This window comes from Glycine max, chromosome 9 (genome assembly GCF_000004515.6).
Source record: "Glycine max cultivar Williams 82 chromosome 9, Glycine_max_v4.0, whole genome shotgun sequence".
Classification (NCBI taxonomy): Eukaryota; Viridiplantae; Streptophyta; class Magnoliopsida; order Fabales; family Fabaceae; genus Glycine; species Glycine max.
Genome location: NC_038245.2, coordinates 16,473,285 through 16,492,658, shown reverse-complemented (window position 1 = coordinate 16,492,658; position 19,374 = coordinate 16,473,285). Strand labels below are relative to the sequence as shown.

The 19,374-nt window shown below is 44.3% G+C and overlaps 1 protein-coding gene across 1 annotated transcript in view; it reads left to right on the top strand.

Moving 5' to 3' along the window:
* LOC121172836 (uncharacterized) overlaps positions 1 to 2,439 on the top strand; it is a 32,892-nt gene extending 30,453 nt beyond the window's left edge. Inside the window, exon 8 of the mRNA XM_041005470.1 lies at positions 2,179 to 2,439. Within this exon, the coding sequence (XP_040861404.1) occupies positions 2,179 to 2,439 (261 nt within the window). The remainder of the gene's footprint in view (positions 1 to 2,178) is intronic.
* The last annotated feature ends 16,935 nt before the right edge of the window (positions 2,440 to 19,374 follow it).

Sequence of the window (19,374 nt, the reverse complement as noted above, 5' to 3'; positions counted from 1 at the left end):
CTAATCTACCCTAAGGGGGTTCGAGTAAGCAAACGCCGACCCGTAAAGAGCCATACTTATGTCTTCCCTAAAAAAAAAAGTACAGGTTAGCTCGCCTGGGTGAGCAACCCCTGCACGAGATGGATTAAAAGACGGGGAGGGGAACATTTTCTTCACCCAAAACTCCCCCCCCCCCCCACTTTCAAAAAACGCAAAGCCACGGGACATGCTGTTTTTGCTCCCCCAAGCCACCTTTGGTTGCATTTTGCTTTCATTTTTGATACTTCTACTCACTCCAACAAGTAAGTATCTCATTCTTGAGCTTTCTAGCTTTCCATTGATGTATCTTGGTCTTCTTTTGGTGCTCTAAATTGTGTGAATGTGCCCAAATCTGTGGGGCCATTTTGGCTTTGTTTCATGCTTGATTGGTTTGAGTTAGGGGGTTGTAAGGGATGGCCCTAGACCTATGGTGCATTCTGAAGCAATGGGGCATGCCACATTGCCCCCATTCCCTTGCTATTCATGCCTAAACATGTGCCACCGAGTGCTCGGTGAAATGCCTCAATGACATTTGGGCATGGTTTTGTGAACTTTGGATTGTAGGGCTGTTTTGTGTGTATAGTGACAGCATGTAGAGTTTAAAATAAGTTCCCAAATTAAGGACTTAGACCTAGGAATCCAAGCCTTTGGTTTTGAGTGCAAGAAAACATAAAAACGAAGGCATTAAAATAGGGATTTCCCTTTAGGCCACGGCTGATTTGTTGGGGCTGCACCATGATGTTTGCCTAGTTTGTGTAAAGATGTTATTCACCATGTACATGTATATATAGAATAGGTAGCAAGAGACAAATACCCTTCAAATAAAACGTGTACATGTTGAATAAGTGGTCAAGCGCTTTATGAATGTACACATGTTGGATGTGGCATGAGAATGCTTCCCAAAATGAATATATGATGTGGAATTGCCTTTTGAGTGTAGATAGACGACATGAAAATTCCTTTTCAAATAAATGCAAGTGTGTGCATGACATGAGATTGGCTCTCCAATGTGCATATATGTGAATAAAACAACAAAAAATTTTGTATGTTAATAAAATACTTCAAATGTGTGTATGTAATTTTTGGTAGCAAAATACTTTGAATATGGACATGTGTATTTTTGGCACAATACCTTGAGCATGCATATATGAATTCTTTTCAAAAGAATATGTGTGGTAGCTAGAATGTTCTTGTATATTGATATAAATAGCAAGATATTTTGCGCGTATGCACGTTCATAAATGTTCTTCTTTAAAGGAATGTGTGCACAAGTTTGTTCTAAATCGAAAAGATTAGCATGCCGTTTTTGCTTTAAAATTGCATTTCCTTGTAAATTAACTTTCCAAATGTTTGTCCTCGCAGGAAATGGCTCCGAAAAAGCTTTCCACGAAGAGATCTAGGAGGGACGCCAAAGGTGAAGGGACCAGTGCCGCTCCCGAGTTTGATAGCCACCATTTCAAGAGCGCCGAGCATTAGTAGCGTTTCGAGGCCATCAAAGGATGGTCATTCCACAGAGAGAGACGCGTCCAGCTCAGGGACAATGAGTACACAGATTTTCAGGAGGAGATAGCTCACCGACATTGGACGTCGCTGGTCACTCCCATGGCTAAGTTTGACCCAGATATAGTCATGGAGTTTTATGCTAATGCTTGGCCCACAGAAGAGGGAGTGTGGGACATGCGGTCATGGGTGAGGGGTCAGTGGATTCCCTTTGATGCAGATGCCCTCAGCCAGTTCCTGGGTGACCCGCTAGTGTTAGAGGAAGGCCAGGAGTGCGAGTTTAGTCAGAGGAGGAACAGGGCTGATGGGTTCGACGAAGAGGCCATTGCCCACCTATTATGCACACCGGGTCAGGATTTCTCCCAGACCGCTGCAGGGAGGCGGGTGCAGATCATGCGCACCAGTATGACCACCTTCACCCAGATGTGGATGACATTGCTGCTCGGCAATGTCCTGCATAGTGATCATAACTCCGACCTTCCTCTGCCGAAGTGTCAGCTGGTGTATGCCATCCTGACACGGATGAGCATTCACGTGGCTCAGTTGATTGCTGACACCATCTATTTATTTGCAGGTATGCCACCCACCAGGCACCCTCTAGACCCGGATAAGTCTAACAGGGCCCTGGGGTTTCCAACATTGATCACGGGCCTCTGCTAGTCATTCGGGGTTCCCGTCACTCCTAGTAAGGCGATCCGACCGCCGATCACCCGTGCCTTCATTGAAAAGTATTGCTCGCCTAGGCAGGCACAGGGTGATGCATCGCAGGCCACAGATGCACCGCCACCACCTCATCAGGCTAATCCTGCTGGATCATTAGGCATGGGGCAGTATCTACAACACTTGGTTCGCCAACAGGAGGCCAACCACTGGGGGCAGGTGCAGATACATGAGTGTCTCTACCAGCTCAGCCTCAGTTAGCAGGCTAGGGTTTTGCTCCTTTTGCATGCCCTACTCCAAATCAGTTTAGGGCTGAGGTCGCATGGCCCGGAGATTGGCTCGAGGCCCAGGCAGGGGAGGCTCCTGCAGGAGCTCCCGGCGATGTAGAGGAGGCCCGCATGGACGAGGAGATGATGAACTTGCTCGATTTCTTGGGAGGAAGCGGAGCTACGTGACCGAGGTCACCCCACTTTTTTGGCATTACTGTTTTTTTTATTAGTTTGCTATTGACATTTTTTTGTTATTGTCTATATTGCTGTTGACACCATTATTTTCTATTTTGTTCATATGGTTACTAACATTATTATTATTATCGTTCGTTTATGTTAGAAATTTTTGGCATTATGGCTCTCAGTTATTTCGTCGCCGTTTTTGCGACTTGCCATTTCATACGTTTTTCGTTTACCTTGTGGTTAGACGTAAGTAGGTAGTGTGCGCCCTCGTCCGCACGACCATTTCAGAGAGAAAAAGAAAAAAAAGAAAAAAAGAGAGAGGAAAAGGAAAAGAGAGCAAGTAAGAAAGGATAACTTCCAACTTTTCTTTGAAAGAATTCACTGATCATAACCAGTTTTTGAAAAAAAATGTGTATACATTTGAAGTGTAAATGCTGTGAAAAGTTTTCCCGAACACTCAAAATAGACTCGGATGAATGCACAAATTGATAAAAGAACATATTTTGGAAACACTGGGTTGACTAAAGTGGAGAGAATGAATTATGAGCTCTAGCATCACATGACCAAAATTTTTCGACACTTAAGTGTCCACATAGGTGCATGCATGACTAGTTTTGCATAAATTTCCAAATCATCATTGTTGCATTTGTGTCATGGAAATAATGTGGGACATCCCCTTTTATCCTTGAACCAAACCAAACCCTGACATATATCATGTCCAGCCATTCTACAAGCCTTGAGCCAAAATCCCAACTTACCATAAACCTTGACCCAGGGTGAGAATGTCAATCCTTGCCCTCGGAAGAAAACAAAAAAGAAAAGTTTCCAATCAAAAAGAGTGGGAGAAAACAAAAAAGAGAAAATTCCCAATCAAAGATTGAGAAAAAGCAAAAAAAAGAAAGGAAAGAAAATTCCCGATCAAGGATCGAAAGAAAACTGAAGAAATATGCAGAAAGGTCTTTGGACCAAACAACATCTGAACAAATACAGAGTTACCACCAAGTAAACAAAAAAGGAAAGGAAACCATGACCTAAAGTGGTCCTCTCCCTTCGATTGCCAACCAAAATCCTGTGCATTGGTGGCTTGTTCACCTCACACTAAACAAAAATAGAAAAGGAAAAGGCCAAGAACACTTAAAGCCAAAGTTCCCACCAAAAAAACACCATTCCCAAGAAAAAGTCCTATTGATCCATGATCACGCATGCAATCTTTGATTGGATAGGAAATGATTTGCAAAATCAAGTCATGGTATATCTATGGTTCGGAATTAGGATGAAACACTTACCTGTGTGAGATTGATACACTTCGAGTGATTTTTCTTCTATTTTTGTTGAACCCAGTGTTTCCTCTAAATGGTCATTTAGAAACGAAATGCTAACATCCAAAATCTCATTTATGGTTATGAGAAGATTTTATCAGCATACTCCCCTTCCCCGGTAGACACATTGTTTTTCATCCGAAAAGCATATGTTGCTCTGATTAGTTGGAAGTTTTGTCTCTTTACTAAGGCATGTTCGCATTATAGTGAAGAAAACATCGAGACTATTTTTAGTCTCACAAGTTATCCAGAACTACGTAGGTCTGAGTTCCTCACTGAGGATACATAGGAGCAAGAGCCTCGCTTTTGTCGGCCGCCCCACAATCTCTGTCATACTGACCCTGGGGTTATGTGACATGCGGAGATACCTGATGGTTATCCGTATAAACTTTCTTTTGCTATCTCTAAGACTCAAAGCATGATAGCACGCAGAGAGTAACGTCGTCTTCTGCACCCTTTGTCAATCACGGCCCACAAGCCCGTTGACACGCGGAGATTAACGTCATCTTCCGCGCAGACAACCTCTGTCAGTACTAACCCGTGAAGTTAGGGGACAGGCGGAAATGCCCAAGTGATTATCCGTATAAACTTTCTTTTGGTATCTCTACGACTCAAAGCATGATAGCATGCAGAGACTAACATCATCTTCTGCGCCTTTTGTCATCTAGAGGCGGCGGGCCCGATGACATGCAGAGACAAATTATGGTCATTCCGCACACTTTTTCGCCAATCAGACACAGTCGTGTCCGATGGCACGCAGAGACTAACGTCATCTTCTACGCCCTTTTGTCATCCAGAGGTGGCGGGCCCGATGACATGCGAGAACCATTTGGTCCCAAACTTTTTACTTTTGTCATCCAGAGGCGGCGGGCCTGATGACATGCGGGAACCATTTGGTCCCACACTTTTCACTTTTGTCATCCAGAGGCGGCGGGCCCGATGACATGCAGAGACAAATTATGGTCATCCGCACACTTTTGCTATCTGTAAGACTCGATGAGTGATAAACGCGCGAAGATAAGTTATGGTCATTCTACGCTCTTTGTCATTCAAAAGCAGCAAGCTGAGTGATAAACATGCAGAGACAAGTTATGGTCATTTTGCGCCCTTTGTCATTCAGGGGCAGTAAGTCGAGAGGTGGGCGGAGACAAATTATGGTCATTCCCCACACCTTTTCGCCATCCAGAGGCGATCATGTCTGGTGGCACGCAGAGACAAATTATGGTCATTCTGCGCCTTGCCACCCAAGCTCGATCGTCTCCAAAGACATGCAGAGACACATTATGGTCATTCTGCGCCTTGTGTCAACCAAGAGGAACGAATTCGACAGTATCAAGATGATGTGTCGGTATTGATCACTTTCAAAATTTTTGCAGGTTCCGCTGGTAGGAAGATTCACCGACCGACCGGTGTTTCGCCCGAACGAAATTAGTGTCTTATCTTTACTTCCCTTTTATCTCCAATAAAAGACAAGTAAAGAGGGGCAACTGTCATACCCTAATTTCGTCTGGGGACCATCCGTTGTTGGGATGCGACCCTCGTTTGACCACTTCGAGGTACTTGGCACCCATCGTTAGGCAATTCGTGAAGTTCCGAGACATGCCGGAAGTCAAAAGAAAGCATTGTAGCACAATCCGTGAAGTTCCGTGACATGCCGGAAGTTAAAGGGAAGTGTTAGTAAAGTTCTGTAACATTCCGAAAGGCAAAAAAGGGATGGTTACGTTATCCGTAAGGTTCCGTAACATTACAGAAAGAAAACAAGTATCGTTACGTAATTCGTAAGTTTCCATAACGTTATGGAAAAAGAATTAGCAGAAAAAGGCAAGGGGGTGTATTTAGTAAACAAGGGGTGCAAATAGCAACCAGGCCCACTTGGGCCTTCCAGGAAGTTCTCCAGAAGGCGGTGCCTTCTGGAAGAAGCAACCTAGCTCGCCTGGGCGAGCTGGGTGGCAAGCTTCTCCTTTCTTTTCCTATAAATAGGGGAAGGAGGGAAGAACAAAAATTTTCAACCCTCCTGGTATCTGAGATTCACTTAAAATTAGTGAGAAAAGTTGTTTCTATGAAGAAAATCCAAGTTGAGGCGCTTCCGTGACGTTTCCGTGGGTGATTTCGCAAAGATTTTCAATCGTTCTTCGTTGTTCTTTGGTCTGCAACCGGTAAGTTCCCGAAATCGAACTTTTCAATTCATTCTATGTACCCTTAGTGGTCCTCATTTGTTCCGCGTGCTTTTATTTCCATTTCATTTACTTTTCGTACCCCTTTTGACGTGCTTTAGTCATTTATTTAAGTCATTTTCTCGCCTAATAAAAAATAAAATAAATTTCCACCGATCATTTGTATTATAACATCCTTTAATTTCTGTTAAAATGAATTCCGACCGTTCGGTCATGCCGTAACCACGTTTAAAACCAAAAAGAGGCAAAATAATAATATAATAATCAAAAATATATTTTAGTAAAATAATAAAAAAAAATCAATCGGACGTTTTCTTTGGGATTTCCCTTTTCTAGTCGAATCGACTAATAACCAAAGTGAAACTAAGGCTAAAATCAATTCATAAATCAAACTTTTGTCATCACCTAAAAAGCCATTTTTAAGGTCCAACGCCTTATAATGGTCTTTTCCACCTTTATTGTTTAAACATAGATTTCTAAAAAAAAGGCCTAAAATCAACACGTAGTTTTATTACCTCTTGTAAAAAATAATAACAAGAGATCATTAATGGTCCAAATGCCTTAATGTTTTCTCTTTTTTCAAAAAGAATCGAAAGATCATTTAATGGTCTAACGCCTTAAATGACCTTTCATTCAATAAAAACATATTTTGCAAAAAAGGATAAAAACAACTTAACCAAACACTTTGTTCTCAAAGAACTACGTAGGTCTGATTTCCTTATCACAATTAAGGAATACGTAGGAGCAAAGGCAAACACCCTTGTCGACCACAGAAAGATAAAAATATAAAAAGGCATAAAAAGACATAAGAACGTAAAAAGGGAAAATAACAAAAATTGAAGTCATATTTGCACATTTGATTAAAGGCTGTCGTCTTTTGTGACGGACGTGTGGGGTGCTAATACCTTCCCCGTGCGTAAATACAACTCCCGAACCTTTCACTTAAAGTTCGTAGACCACGTCTTTTCTGGTTTTTCCGACGTTTTCCTCAAATAAACGTTGGTGGCGACTCCGCACGTATTCCTTTCTTGGAAGACGCACCCACAAGTCACGCGTCGCCCTCCCGCCGAAGGGTAGGTTGCGACAACATCACCTGGAAAACAGAAGAATGTGTAGGTTGACCAATAGACAGTTTAGTTGGCAACTTACCAAGTGTTTCTGTTAAAATCTCAAGTTGCCTAGAAAGCAACTTATTTTGTGCCAATAAAGCATCATGTGATGATAGTTCTAACAAGCTTTTCTTTGTGGGTTGATGAACTCTGTTGCGCAAAATGGCATGATTGCTGGCTGACATATTCTTAATTAGCTCAATTTCCTCTTCAGGGGTCTTCAACTTTATTTCCCCCCCTGCTGAAGCATCTAACAATTGCTTGGTTTGTGGTCTCAGCCCATCTATAAACATATTCAATTGAATTGGCTCAGAGAACCCATGGGTGGGAGTCTTTCTCAATAAACCTCTAAACCTCTCTAACGCTTCACTCAAGGACTCGTCAGGGAACTGATGAAATGAAGAGATTGCAGCTTTGCCTTCCACAGTCTTTGACTCTAGGAAATATTTTTTTAGAAACTTTTCAACAACTTCTTCCCAGGTTTTTAGACTGTTACCCTTAAATGAGTGGAGCCACCTCTTGGATTCTCTTGCCAAGGAAAATGAAAATAGACTGAGTCTAATGGCTTCATCTGGCACGCCTGCAATGTTTACAGTGTTATAGATTTCAATGAATGTCTCCAAATGTGCATAGGGGTCCTCATTTGGTAATCCTTGGAATAAGTTCCCCTCTATTAAATGAATCAAAGAACGAGGGTAGTTTATGTTGTGAGCTTGCACTTCAGGACGTGCAATGCTGGTAAAGAATTGTGGCATTGAACTGCTTGAATAGTCCTCAAGGGTAACTCTTTGCTGGTGATCATCAGCCATGGAAATGGCTTCTAGTAAATAAGCCGCAGATTCCCTTGATGATGGTGAGTTGGATGATGAAGAATTAGAAAAATGAGTTTCTTCCTCAAGAATTGACGCTACTCTCCTGTCTTGCAGTAATTTTCTTCTCCTCTCGACTCTGTTCCTTCTCAACGTAGCTTTAATCTCCAAGTCCAGAGGAACTAAATTGCCTGTGGGAGATCTATGCATATAAAACACTAATAGCAACAATGGTTATCCAGTTCAAGAGGAAAACAAATATGAATAGAAAGTAAATATTCATAGTTTATCAAAGAATAAAGAATAGACACCTAGGACTGAACTAACTTTTCAAACAGAAAGAAGTTCCCTGGCAACGTTGCCAAAAACAGTAAGAACCGGGTATCGAACTCTTGGGAAACTTGTGTTAATTGGTAAAGCTATATTCAGTGAATAGGTGTCTAGTATGAAAAGAGATGTGTCAACTATGCACAAGTATGTAAACTAACTATTAAAAGGAAAATCACGTGAGTAATGATGTGTAAAGACAAGTAGACAACACATTGGTCTTCCTATTAGGTGCCTAATGTTAAAAGGATATTCTCTACTTAACAATGCTCATATGTTCTATGGTGTCTCCTAAAATGCTAAACCCCGATTTCTCATGATAGTCTAGCCTAATCCTGATCAAGCATCATCCTCGGATTTCTCTTGCTGGACTAAACTCAACCAGAACCAAATTAAGACAAACATGCAAACAACTAGGTTATTGTACCCCGATCCCTTGTGATAATATGATAAACTAGCCCTGTCCTATCAAGTTCTAAGAATCAGACCAATTTTCACTGTTGAATGATCCTAACAAAGCATGCATCTACACGATCAAGGAAAAAGCACACTGAAATGACATATTGATAGCACAGAGAACACATAAAACATCATTAAATAGATATAGAAGTATTTACATCAAGTACCTACAAGGAAGAACCAACAGAGGATTTAGCTCTCCATATCTGGGAAGCTTCCTTTAGAACAAAGAGAAGAGAAAAATGAAGGATTAAAGAGATACAAGTAGTGGGGATGTCTCCTCCACCTCTAGAACCTCACAAAAAGGGATTACAACACTACAAAATAACCATAAATTGGAGGAGTTTGATACAATTTACATAGGCGAGCAAGGTGGCTTCCTCCAGAAGCAACCACCTTCTGGAGGAATCTTCTGGAGGGCCCAAGTGGGCCTGGTTGTTATTTGCACCCCCACTTTTACTAAATACACCCCCTGCCTTTTTTTGGTGATTCTTTTTCCGTAAAGTTACGGAAACTTACGAATTTCGTAACGATACTTGTTTTCTTTCCGTAATGTTACGAAACCTTGCGGATTACATAATCATCCCCTTTTCGACTTACGGAATGTTACGGAACCTCACGATTTGTGCAACGATGCTTCCTTTTGAGTTCTGGCATGTCACGGAACTTCACGAATTGCCTAACGATGGGTGTCAAGTACCTCAAAATGGTCAAATGAAAGTTGCATGCCACCAAGCAAAGGTCCCCGGACGAAATTAGGGTATGACAGTTGCCCCTCTTTACTTGTCTTTTATTGGAGATAAAAGGGAAGTAAAGATAAGACACTAATTTCGTTCGAGCGAAACACCTTTCGGCCAGTGAACCTTCCTGCCAGCGGAACCTGCAAAAATTTGAAAATGATCAGTACCGACACATCATCCCGATACTGTCGAACTTGCTCCTCTCGGTTGATACAAGACGCAGAATGACCATAATTTGTCTCTGCGTTTTGTTGGACATGATCGAGCCTGGGTGGCGAAAAGGTGTGCGGAATGACAAAGGGCACAGAATTTGTCTCTGCGTGTTTATCACCCAACTTGCGAAATCTGAATGATAAAGGGCGCAGAATCTATTTCTACGCGTTTACCCACTCAACTTGTTGTTCCTGAATGATAAAGGGCGCATAATATGTATATGCGCGTTTACCCACTCAGCTTGTTTGTTTCTGAATGATAAAGGGCGCAAAATATGTATCTGTGCGTTTAGCCACTCAGCTTGTTTGTTTCTGAATGATAAAGGGCGCAGAATTCGTATCTGCGCGTTTATCCGAGTCCATTTTGGGTCTTCGGAAAATTTTCACAGCATTCACCCTTCAGGTGTATACACATTTTTTCCAAAAACTAGTCATGATCAGTAAATTTTTCAAAGAAAAGTTGGAAGTCATCTCTTTTCAAAAGCATGTTGGTTTTTCAGCTAGACAACTTATTTTTTCTTATTTCCCCCCCTTTTTATTATTTGTTTATTTCTTTTCCTTGCTTTATTCTTAGGATGACGTTCCTAAATGAAACTCTACGCGGTTCCGGAACTTCAAATAAACATTATCGAAAATAACGACATAAGCACTAACGCAACAATCCAAACAAAATGTATGCGCAAAATAAAAGACAATCGAAACAACAAAAACAAACATTAGTCTCATAAAATAACATAACATGAAAATGACAAATAATGAACATAAAACTGAAAAGAACACGAATCTGGGGAATCTCCCAGTCATGTGGCTCCACTCCCTCCCAAGAAGCCGAGCAAATCTGACATCTCCTCATCCATGCCGACCTCCTCTCCATCGTCGGGAGCCTCTGCGGGTGCCTCCCCTGCTTGGGCCTCGGGCCAATCCCCGGGCCATGCGACCTTTGCCCTGAACTGGTCTGGAGCAGGGCACGGAAAAGGAGCGAAGCCTTGGCTCTGCATGCCGAGGCTTAGCTGGTAGAGACACTCATGGACCTGCCCCAGTCCCCTGTGGTTGGCCGCGTGCTGGCGCATCGAGTGCCGCAAATACCACTCTGTGTCAAATGACCCAGCTGGGTTAGCCTGATGAGGTGGTGGTGGCGCGCCTACGGCCTTTGGTGCATCACCCTAGGTCTGTCTCTGTGTGTAATACTTCTCAATAAAAGCTCGGGTGATGGGTGGCCGAATCACCTTACTAGGTGCGACGGAGACTCCGAACGACTGGCAGAGTCCTATGATCAAAGCTGGAAATCCCAGGGCCCTATTGGACTTATCCGGGTCTAGAGGGTGCCTGGTAGGCGCCATACCTGCAAACAAATAAATGGCATCATCAATCAACTGAGCCACATGAACGCTCATCCGTGTCAGGATGGCGTACACCAGCTGACACTTCGGCAGAGGGAGGTTGGAACTATGATCGCTGGGTAGGATGTTGCTAAGCAGCAATGTCATCCATGTCTGAGTCAGGGTAGTCATGTTGGTGCGCATGATTCGCACCCGTCTCCCAGCAGCGGTTCGGGCAAAATCCTGTCCCGGTATGCACAGCAACTGGGCGATGGCCTCCTCATCAAACCCATCGGCCCGGTTCCTTCTCTGGCCATACTCGCACTCCTGGCCCTCCTCCAACACTAAATGGTATTCCAGGAACTGGCTGAGGGCATCCACATCGAAAGGAATCCACTGACCCCTCACCCAAGATCGCATATCCTGCACGCCCTCCTGTGTAGGCCAAGCATTGGCATAAAATTCCAGGACTATGTCTGGGTCGAACTTGGCCATGGGGGTAACCAGCGATGTCCACTGTCGGCGAGCTATCTCTTCCTGAAAGTCGGTGTACTCATCGTCTCGGAGCTGGACGCGTCTCTCTCGGTGGAATGACCATCCTTTGATGGCCTCGAAACGCTGCTGGTGCTCAGCACTCCGGAAGCGATGGTTGTCATACTCAGGAGCGGCACTGGTCCCTTCAGCCTCTTTGTCCTTCCTGGATCTCTTTGTAGGAAGCTTTCTTGGAGCCATTTCCTGCGAGGACAAACATTTTGGGAAGTTAGTTTTACCAAGAAATGCTACTACTTTTTTTTAAAAGCCTAAAATGGCATGTAAAATTTTTTCCAATTTAAAACAAACTTGTACACATATTTCTTCATGAACATATATATGTGCGCAAGATATTCTGCTAACTAAAAATTGCTCTTATGCACATTCAGGGCACTTTTATTACCTAGATCACATATATGCACTTCCAAGGCGTATTCGCTACCTAACTCACATGCAATTCCTTTGCTAAATTTACATATACGCATGCTCAAGGTATTTTGGCTACAAAAACAAAATTGCATACATGCATATTCAGGTATTTCTGAGATCTATACATACACAAATTTTGTGAGGAACCTTGGTTACCTATACAATAAGGTATTACATTTCATGCCTATTCAAGTGTTTTTGCTACCTAAAACTGCATGCAAATTCATGTAATTTTTTTTTGTGAGGTATTTTTTTACATAACATGCAACATATATACATTTTGTGAGACATTTCGGCTATCCAAAAATTTACATGTACACACATCCAAGTATCTTGCTTCCATATCCAAAGGCGTAAATCACTAAAGGCATTTTGTTACCTATTCTACACCTACATGTTCAGGATGAACAGAATTTCTAAACACCTAGGTGTAAGGAAATTATCATGGCGTAGCCCATAGCTGATTGTTGGCCTAAAAGGGTAGCTTCACCTAATATGCACCCACTCTTGTGTTCTTTTGCATTCAAAAACAAGCTTTGGTTCCTAGGCCTAGCGTATATGTGGGGCAATTATCCTAGCCCTTATGAAACTGAATACATGCTCAAAAATAGCAAACACGTGCAAACCAAATTATCCCATAGGTTGTTTCCTCCCAAAATCATGCGCAAATGCCATTGAGGCATTTCACCGAACACTTGGTGGGCGCATGTTTAGGCATGAATAGCAAGAGAATGGGGGCAATGTGGCATGACCCATTGCTTCAAAATGCAACGTAGGCCTAGGGCCATCCCCTACAACCCCTCAATTCACAATAATCAAGCATGAATTCACATGTGAATTGCTTCACAAATTCTGCAAAAAATGAGCAACTAAAACACCAAAACACATCAATGGAGAGCCAAATAAACAAGGGAAAGTGCACTTACTTGCGGGGAGTGAATTAAAGCGTGAAAAGGGAAGCAAAAACTCAACAATGGGGGCTTGGGGGCTGCTGCTCTCGTAGTTCCCGTGAGCTTGGGTCTTTTGAATGAGGGGGGGGGGGGGGAGTTTTTGAGTGCAACAACGTTCCCCTCCCTCTTTTTTTATATTTTAGTGCAGGGGTTGCTCACCCAGGCAAGCTCAGCTCGCCCAGGCGAGCTAACCAGCCATTTTTTTTAGGGGAAACATAACCATGCCCCCCTTTTTTTACAGGTTAGCGTTTGCCTACTCGAACCTACTTAAGCTAGAATCAGGCATCGATTACTTATTTAAAACAAACAATAGTAATAATTACTGTGAATTCAAAGGATACTGGGCTACCTTGCAGTGCCGGGAAGGGATGACGATCGGTCGGTCGTGACCCTATCCTCCATTTGCGTCCATTTCTAAGTACCTGCAAGTAGGAAACAAACAATGTGCGGCCAATCGTGACCAGGTCATCGTCTTACCTTGGTTGATTTCTGCCGTCAACTTTGTCTTGACTTCTGATCGTGGCCTAAGACGATTCCGCCCCTGTTACCACAAGATATGCATGTGTATGCGTATGCATGAATGTTTTCAAACACAACAAATTTTTAGTGAAAGCTGGTTTAGGTTCGATTTTAATTAAACGCTTGGGGCATCCCATGAACTAAGCGAAAGGGCACAGGTGGTCACAAACTAACACATGGTTCAAAACCAGCGTGAGGACTGAAGCCTCAGACCCACATTCATTTCTTTAAAAGATTGTGACGAGAGATATACAGTAGACGAGGAATCCCTGGGGGAAACCAAGATGAACACACAAAAATAAAAGAAAATGCGGCGACATCCTAAATTGCCCCAGATTCTAAGCATAGTATCGCTTGACAGCATCAGAGTTCACGGGTAAAGGTAGTTCCTCGCCATCCATGCTGGTAAGTACTAGGGCTCCTCCGGTAAAAGCCCTTTTCACAACGAAAGGCCCTTCGTAGTTCGGGGCCCACTTCCCTCGATTGTCCTTGACAGCATGGGACATCTTTTTTAGCACTAGATCTCCCTCATGGAACTTGCGCAAGCGTACCTTTTTGTCAAATGCATTCTTCATTCTTTGCTGATACAAGCGCCCATGACTCATGGTCGTTAAGCGCTTACCTTCAATAAGGTTGAGTTGGTCATAGCGCGTTTGAGCCCACTCTGATTCTTCTAATCCGGATTCCGCCAAGATTCTTAATGACGGGACTTCTACCTCAAACAGTAGCACAACCTCCATTCCATATACCAATGAGAATGGCATTGCCCCGGTTGACATGCGCACTGAAGTCCGGTAACCGTGTAACGCGAATGGGAGCATCTCATGCCAATCTTTATATGACACGGTCATCTTTTGGATAATCTTCTTGATATTCTTATTGGCTGCTTCCACGACTCCGTTCATCTTTGGTCGGTAGGGCGTGGAATTGTGATGTTGGATATTAAACTCATAACACATTTCCCCCATCATCTTATTATTCAAATTGGTGTCGTTGTCCGTGATGATCTTCCTCGGCAAACCGTATCGGCAGATGATCTCCTTCTTAATGAACCTGACCACCACACTCCTGGTGACGCTAGCGTTCCAAACGAACCCTCGTGGACTTCCTCAATCATATGGTTCGCCTCTTTAGCATCCACGCATCGCAGGAGAATCATGTCGTGGTTTCTTTTATATAGTATGCTCCCGCTCACGAAGAAACCGGCCGCCAATCTTCTCAACGTCCTTTTATCATTGTCCGAGGCCTCCGGTGGGTACTCTTTGCTTTCGACGTATCACTTGATATCGAAATACCAAGGCTTACCGTCCCGTTCCTCTTCCACCTGGCAACAATGCGCGGGTTTACCACGACACCAGAACTCGATGTATGGTAGATCCCTGTGTGGCGTTAGCTGGAACATGGATGCCAAAGTAGAAAGCACATCCGCCATTTGATTTTCCTCCCGGGGAACATGATGGAAGGAGATTTCATCAAAGGAATTAGTCAGCTCCTTGATATAGGCTTTGTAGGGTATCATCTTGGGGTCTCTAGTTTCCCATTCCCCCCTCAGCTGATGGATCACCAACGCTGAGTCCCCATACACCTTGAGTAGCTTGACATTGGAGTCAATCACTGCCTGGACGGCCAGGGCACATGCTTCATATTCAGCCATATTGTTAGTGCAGTCAAACCGCATCCTGGCTGTGAAAGGTATACATTGATTGTCCAGAGAGACCAATACTACTCCAATGCCATGGCCTAGAACATTTGACGCTCCATCAAACCACACGGTCCATTTGTCCCGGTCTTCGTCTAGTTTTTCCTCAAACAAGGCCATGATGTCCTCATCCGGGAATTCGGGATGCATGGGCTGATAGTCGTTGAGGGGCTGCTGAGCCAAATAATCTGCTAAGGCGCTTCCTTTTATCGCCTTTTGGGTGACGTAAACTATATCAAACTCGGATAGCACGACTTGCCACCGGGCGATTCGTCCCGTAAGAGCTGGCTTTTCAAAGATGTACTTAACTGGGTCCATCTTGGATATCAGCCAGGTGGTATGGCTCAACATGTATTGTCTTAGATGATGGTACGCCCAGACTAAAGCACAACACCTTCTCTCGAGCAGGGAGTAATTCATTTCACAGGCCGTGAACTTCTTACTCAAGTAGTAGACGGTGCACTCTTTCTTTCCAGACTCGTCATGTTGCCCCAGCATACATCCCATCAACTCGTCCAAAATCGTCATATACAAGATGAGAGGTCTTCCGGGTACCGGTGGCATAAGCACAGGAGGATTCATAAGACACTTTTTGATCCTCCCAAATGCTTCTTGACAATCCCCATTCCAACGGTCAGTTTGGTTTTTGCGTAAGAGTTTGAACAACGGCTCACAAATAGCAGTGAGCTGTGATATGAATCTGGCAATATAATTCAAACGTCCCAGGAAACCTCGGACTTGCCTCTCAGTACGGGGTTCCGGCATCTTGAGGATGGCCTTCACCTTTTCGGGGTCTACCTCTATCCCCTTTTGGCTTACAATGAAACCTAGCAATTTCCCCGATTTGACCCCAAAAGTTCACTTAGCGGGGTTCAACCTCAATTGATACCTCCTAAGCCTTTCAAACAACTTCCGCAGGTTGACGAGGTGTTCCTCCTCGGATTTAGATTTGGCAATTATGTCGTCCACGTAGACCTCGATCTCTCGGTGCATCATATCATGGAACAAAGCTACCATGGCCCGTTGATAAGTTGCCCCGGCATTCTTGAGTCCGAAGGACATCACCTTGTAACAGAACGTCCCCCACAGGGTGACGAAGGTAGTTTTTTCCATATCCTCGGGCGCCATTTTTATCTGATTGTAACTGGAGAACCCATCCATGAAGGAAAATAAAGCGAAACTGGTCGTATTATCTACAAGAATATCGATGTGTGGCAAAGGAAAATTGTCTTTGGGACTAGCCTGATTCAGGTCCCGATAATCCACACACATCCGCACCTTCCCATCCTTGTTAGGGACTGGTACAATGTTGGCAACCCATTCCGGGTACCGAGCGATAGCCAAAAACCCAACGTCAAATTGTTTCTTTACCTCTTCTTTTATCTTCAAGGATGTCTCGGGCTTCATCCTTCTTAGTTTCTGTTTTACCGGGGGACACTCGGGATTTAGGGGTAATCGGTGTTGTACAATGTCAGAACTCAAACCGGGCATATCTTGGTAGGACCAAGCAAAGATGTCTTGGTAATCTCTTAGCAGGGTTGTTAATTCTTCACGGATGGGCGTGGTCATACCCGTGCCTATCTTTACTTCCCTTTTGCCACTGCCAGTTCCCAAGTCTACTAGTTCTGTCTCTTCTTGATGAGGCCCCATTTCTTGGTCCTCTTGGGCGACTATCCTTTCTAACTCTGGGGAAAGTCCTACATCCTCGTCCTCTTCATCTTCTGTTTTATTCGCTTCTTGCTCGAAGTCGATGGGCGGGTCCCAGGTATTAGTACCTTCAAGGGACTCGTCGTCGGATATGGCGTTTTAAACATAAAGAAATAAACATGCAAATGGATGAGAATGGGTAGAGACGCAGGAACAGATGAAAGAGAAGATCTTTATATTATAGATTCAAGAGCAAAAGACTCAAAGCCTTAACAAAAGGAAACTCTAAAGCCTAGGCCCAACTGTAGAGTTTCTTAAAGCCGTAAAAGGTTTACATTATGCTTGTCGCGTAAATGCCTGGGCGCTCCTCCACTCACCAATTTCCTAGTTGGAAATCAGGAGGGCATGGTTGTACTAAATCCGAACCACTCGGAGCATCATCTTCGCATATTGCAATGACTTGGCCTTCGTCCCCTAGACCCGCGCTTATAAAGCTCCTACTTATGTGGCAGGGTGGGCTTCCTTCGTCTTCTTGTCTTAATCGTGAGCCTTGACTTCCGCTTTTCCTTACCGCGATGCTTTTCCTTATATCTTCCTGCGTGGGTTTGTAGCCTAACCCAAACTTCCCACGATTTCCTTTGGCACTTATCAGGCTAGTTATGCCGCCATTGTCCTTGTCTAAACCCATTTCGGGCTCGTAGCCATTCCCCAACATTACCCGGGCTACCATTACTGCCGTATCTGATAGGCAAGGTTGCCCAGAAAAGGAGTCCACGGAGGAAATGCTTACCACCTCGAAAGACTGGAAAGCGGTTTCTAACGACTCCTCTGCGGCGTCCACATATGGCATAGAGGATGGACAACTCACCAAGATGTCCTCCTCGCCCGATATGATGACCAAATGCCCTTCCACTACGAACTTCAATTTCTGATGGAGTGTAGAGGGAATGACTCCCACTGAATGGATCCATGGGCGTCCCAATAGGCAGCTGTAAGGGGGGTTAATGTCCATGATTTGAAAGGTAACCTGGCCGGTGTGAGGGCCTATCTGTACCGGAAGGTCAATCTCTCCCCTAACCTCTCAGCGGGTGTCGTCAAAGGCACGAACTACCATGGAACTCGACTTTAGATGGGAAGCATTAAACGGTAATTTCTCCAAGGTGCTTTAGGGCATCACGTTTAAGCTGGAACCATTATCGATGAGCACCTTGGCTACCACGTGGTCCATACACTTGACAGAGACGTGCAAAGGCTTGTTATGCCCTCTTCCCTCGGCAGGGATTTCTTCTTCAGCGAAGGCGAGATAGTTGTTGGCAGTGATATTATTAACAAGCCCTCCAAAGCCTTCCACAGAGATATCTTGGGCCACGTGGGCCTCGTTCAAAACCCTTACTAGCAAAGCCCGATGAGGTTCTGAGCTCATGAGTAATTCCAACAGCGAGACCCTGGCCGGGGTTTTGTTGAGTTGCTCAATAACCTTGAACTCGCTCTGCTGAATTATGCGGAGAAACTCGCTGGCTTCCTCTAGTGACACCTCCTTCTTGCCATAACCATCCCTTTTCTCCGAAAGACCTTTCGCCAGAATATCCTCATTCGGAGTGAGGGGCGTTTTATCATCTTGTTCTTCCACTACCTTTGCCTTCCCCTTGATGTTCGTGGGCTGAATTGGTAGGTCGGGGGGCCCAAATACATGACCGCTGCGGGTCACACCGCTCAGCCCCGTGATATTGGTTACTTTGGCCGACAATGAACTGATGTCGGTGGTTTCTTCTTCCTCTTTGTTAGGAGGTGTGTACCTCCATGGGACTGCGTGGCTATTTTGGTATGGGAAAGGGACAGGCCTAGGTGCTGAGGGGTGTCGGGGTTTTTGCGAAGCTGCGCCCTTGGTGAAATATATCACCAAAGGTTTAGGTCTTCCAAAACTTCTCTCATCCACGGACTGCATACATATATGTTGCTCTTCTCTTCCCTCATCACCGACTTCCAGTCGGCCTTGATCTATCATTCGCTGCAACAATTCCTCTACTGCCAAACATGTTTCCATGCTATGTAGCTCGCCGAGATGGAACAAACAAGAGTCCTCTTTATGCCCACCGTGGGGAATCACACCTCCCTTTTGTAGGGCCTCAAAGATAAACCTCCTAGGGGTTGCCACGTCCTTTAAAGGTTTAGACCAGCGGGGCCTATCTGACCCAATGGCGTTAACTGCCCCCCCTCCATGATTGGCGAGCGGGTTGGTTTTCACGTTGGGCCGATCCTCTTGGAATGTCAGCCATCCAGCATCTATCAAATGTTGGACCTTGTATTTAAGGGCCAAGCATTTTTCGATGGAATGCCCCGGGGTATTCCGATGGTACTTGCAAGTTGCGTTAGGATTATACCACTTTGGGAAAGGGGGTTGGAAGACCTTCCCGGGAGTTATTACGGCCAGTTGGTTGGCGAAGAGGGACGGCAAGAGGTCTTCATACGTCATTGGGAATGGAGTGAATTCTTGAATTGGC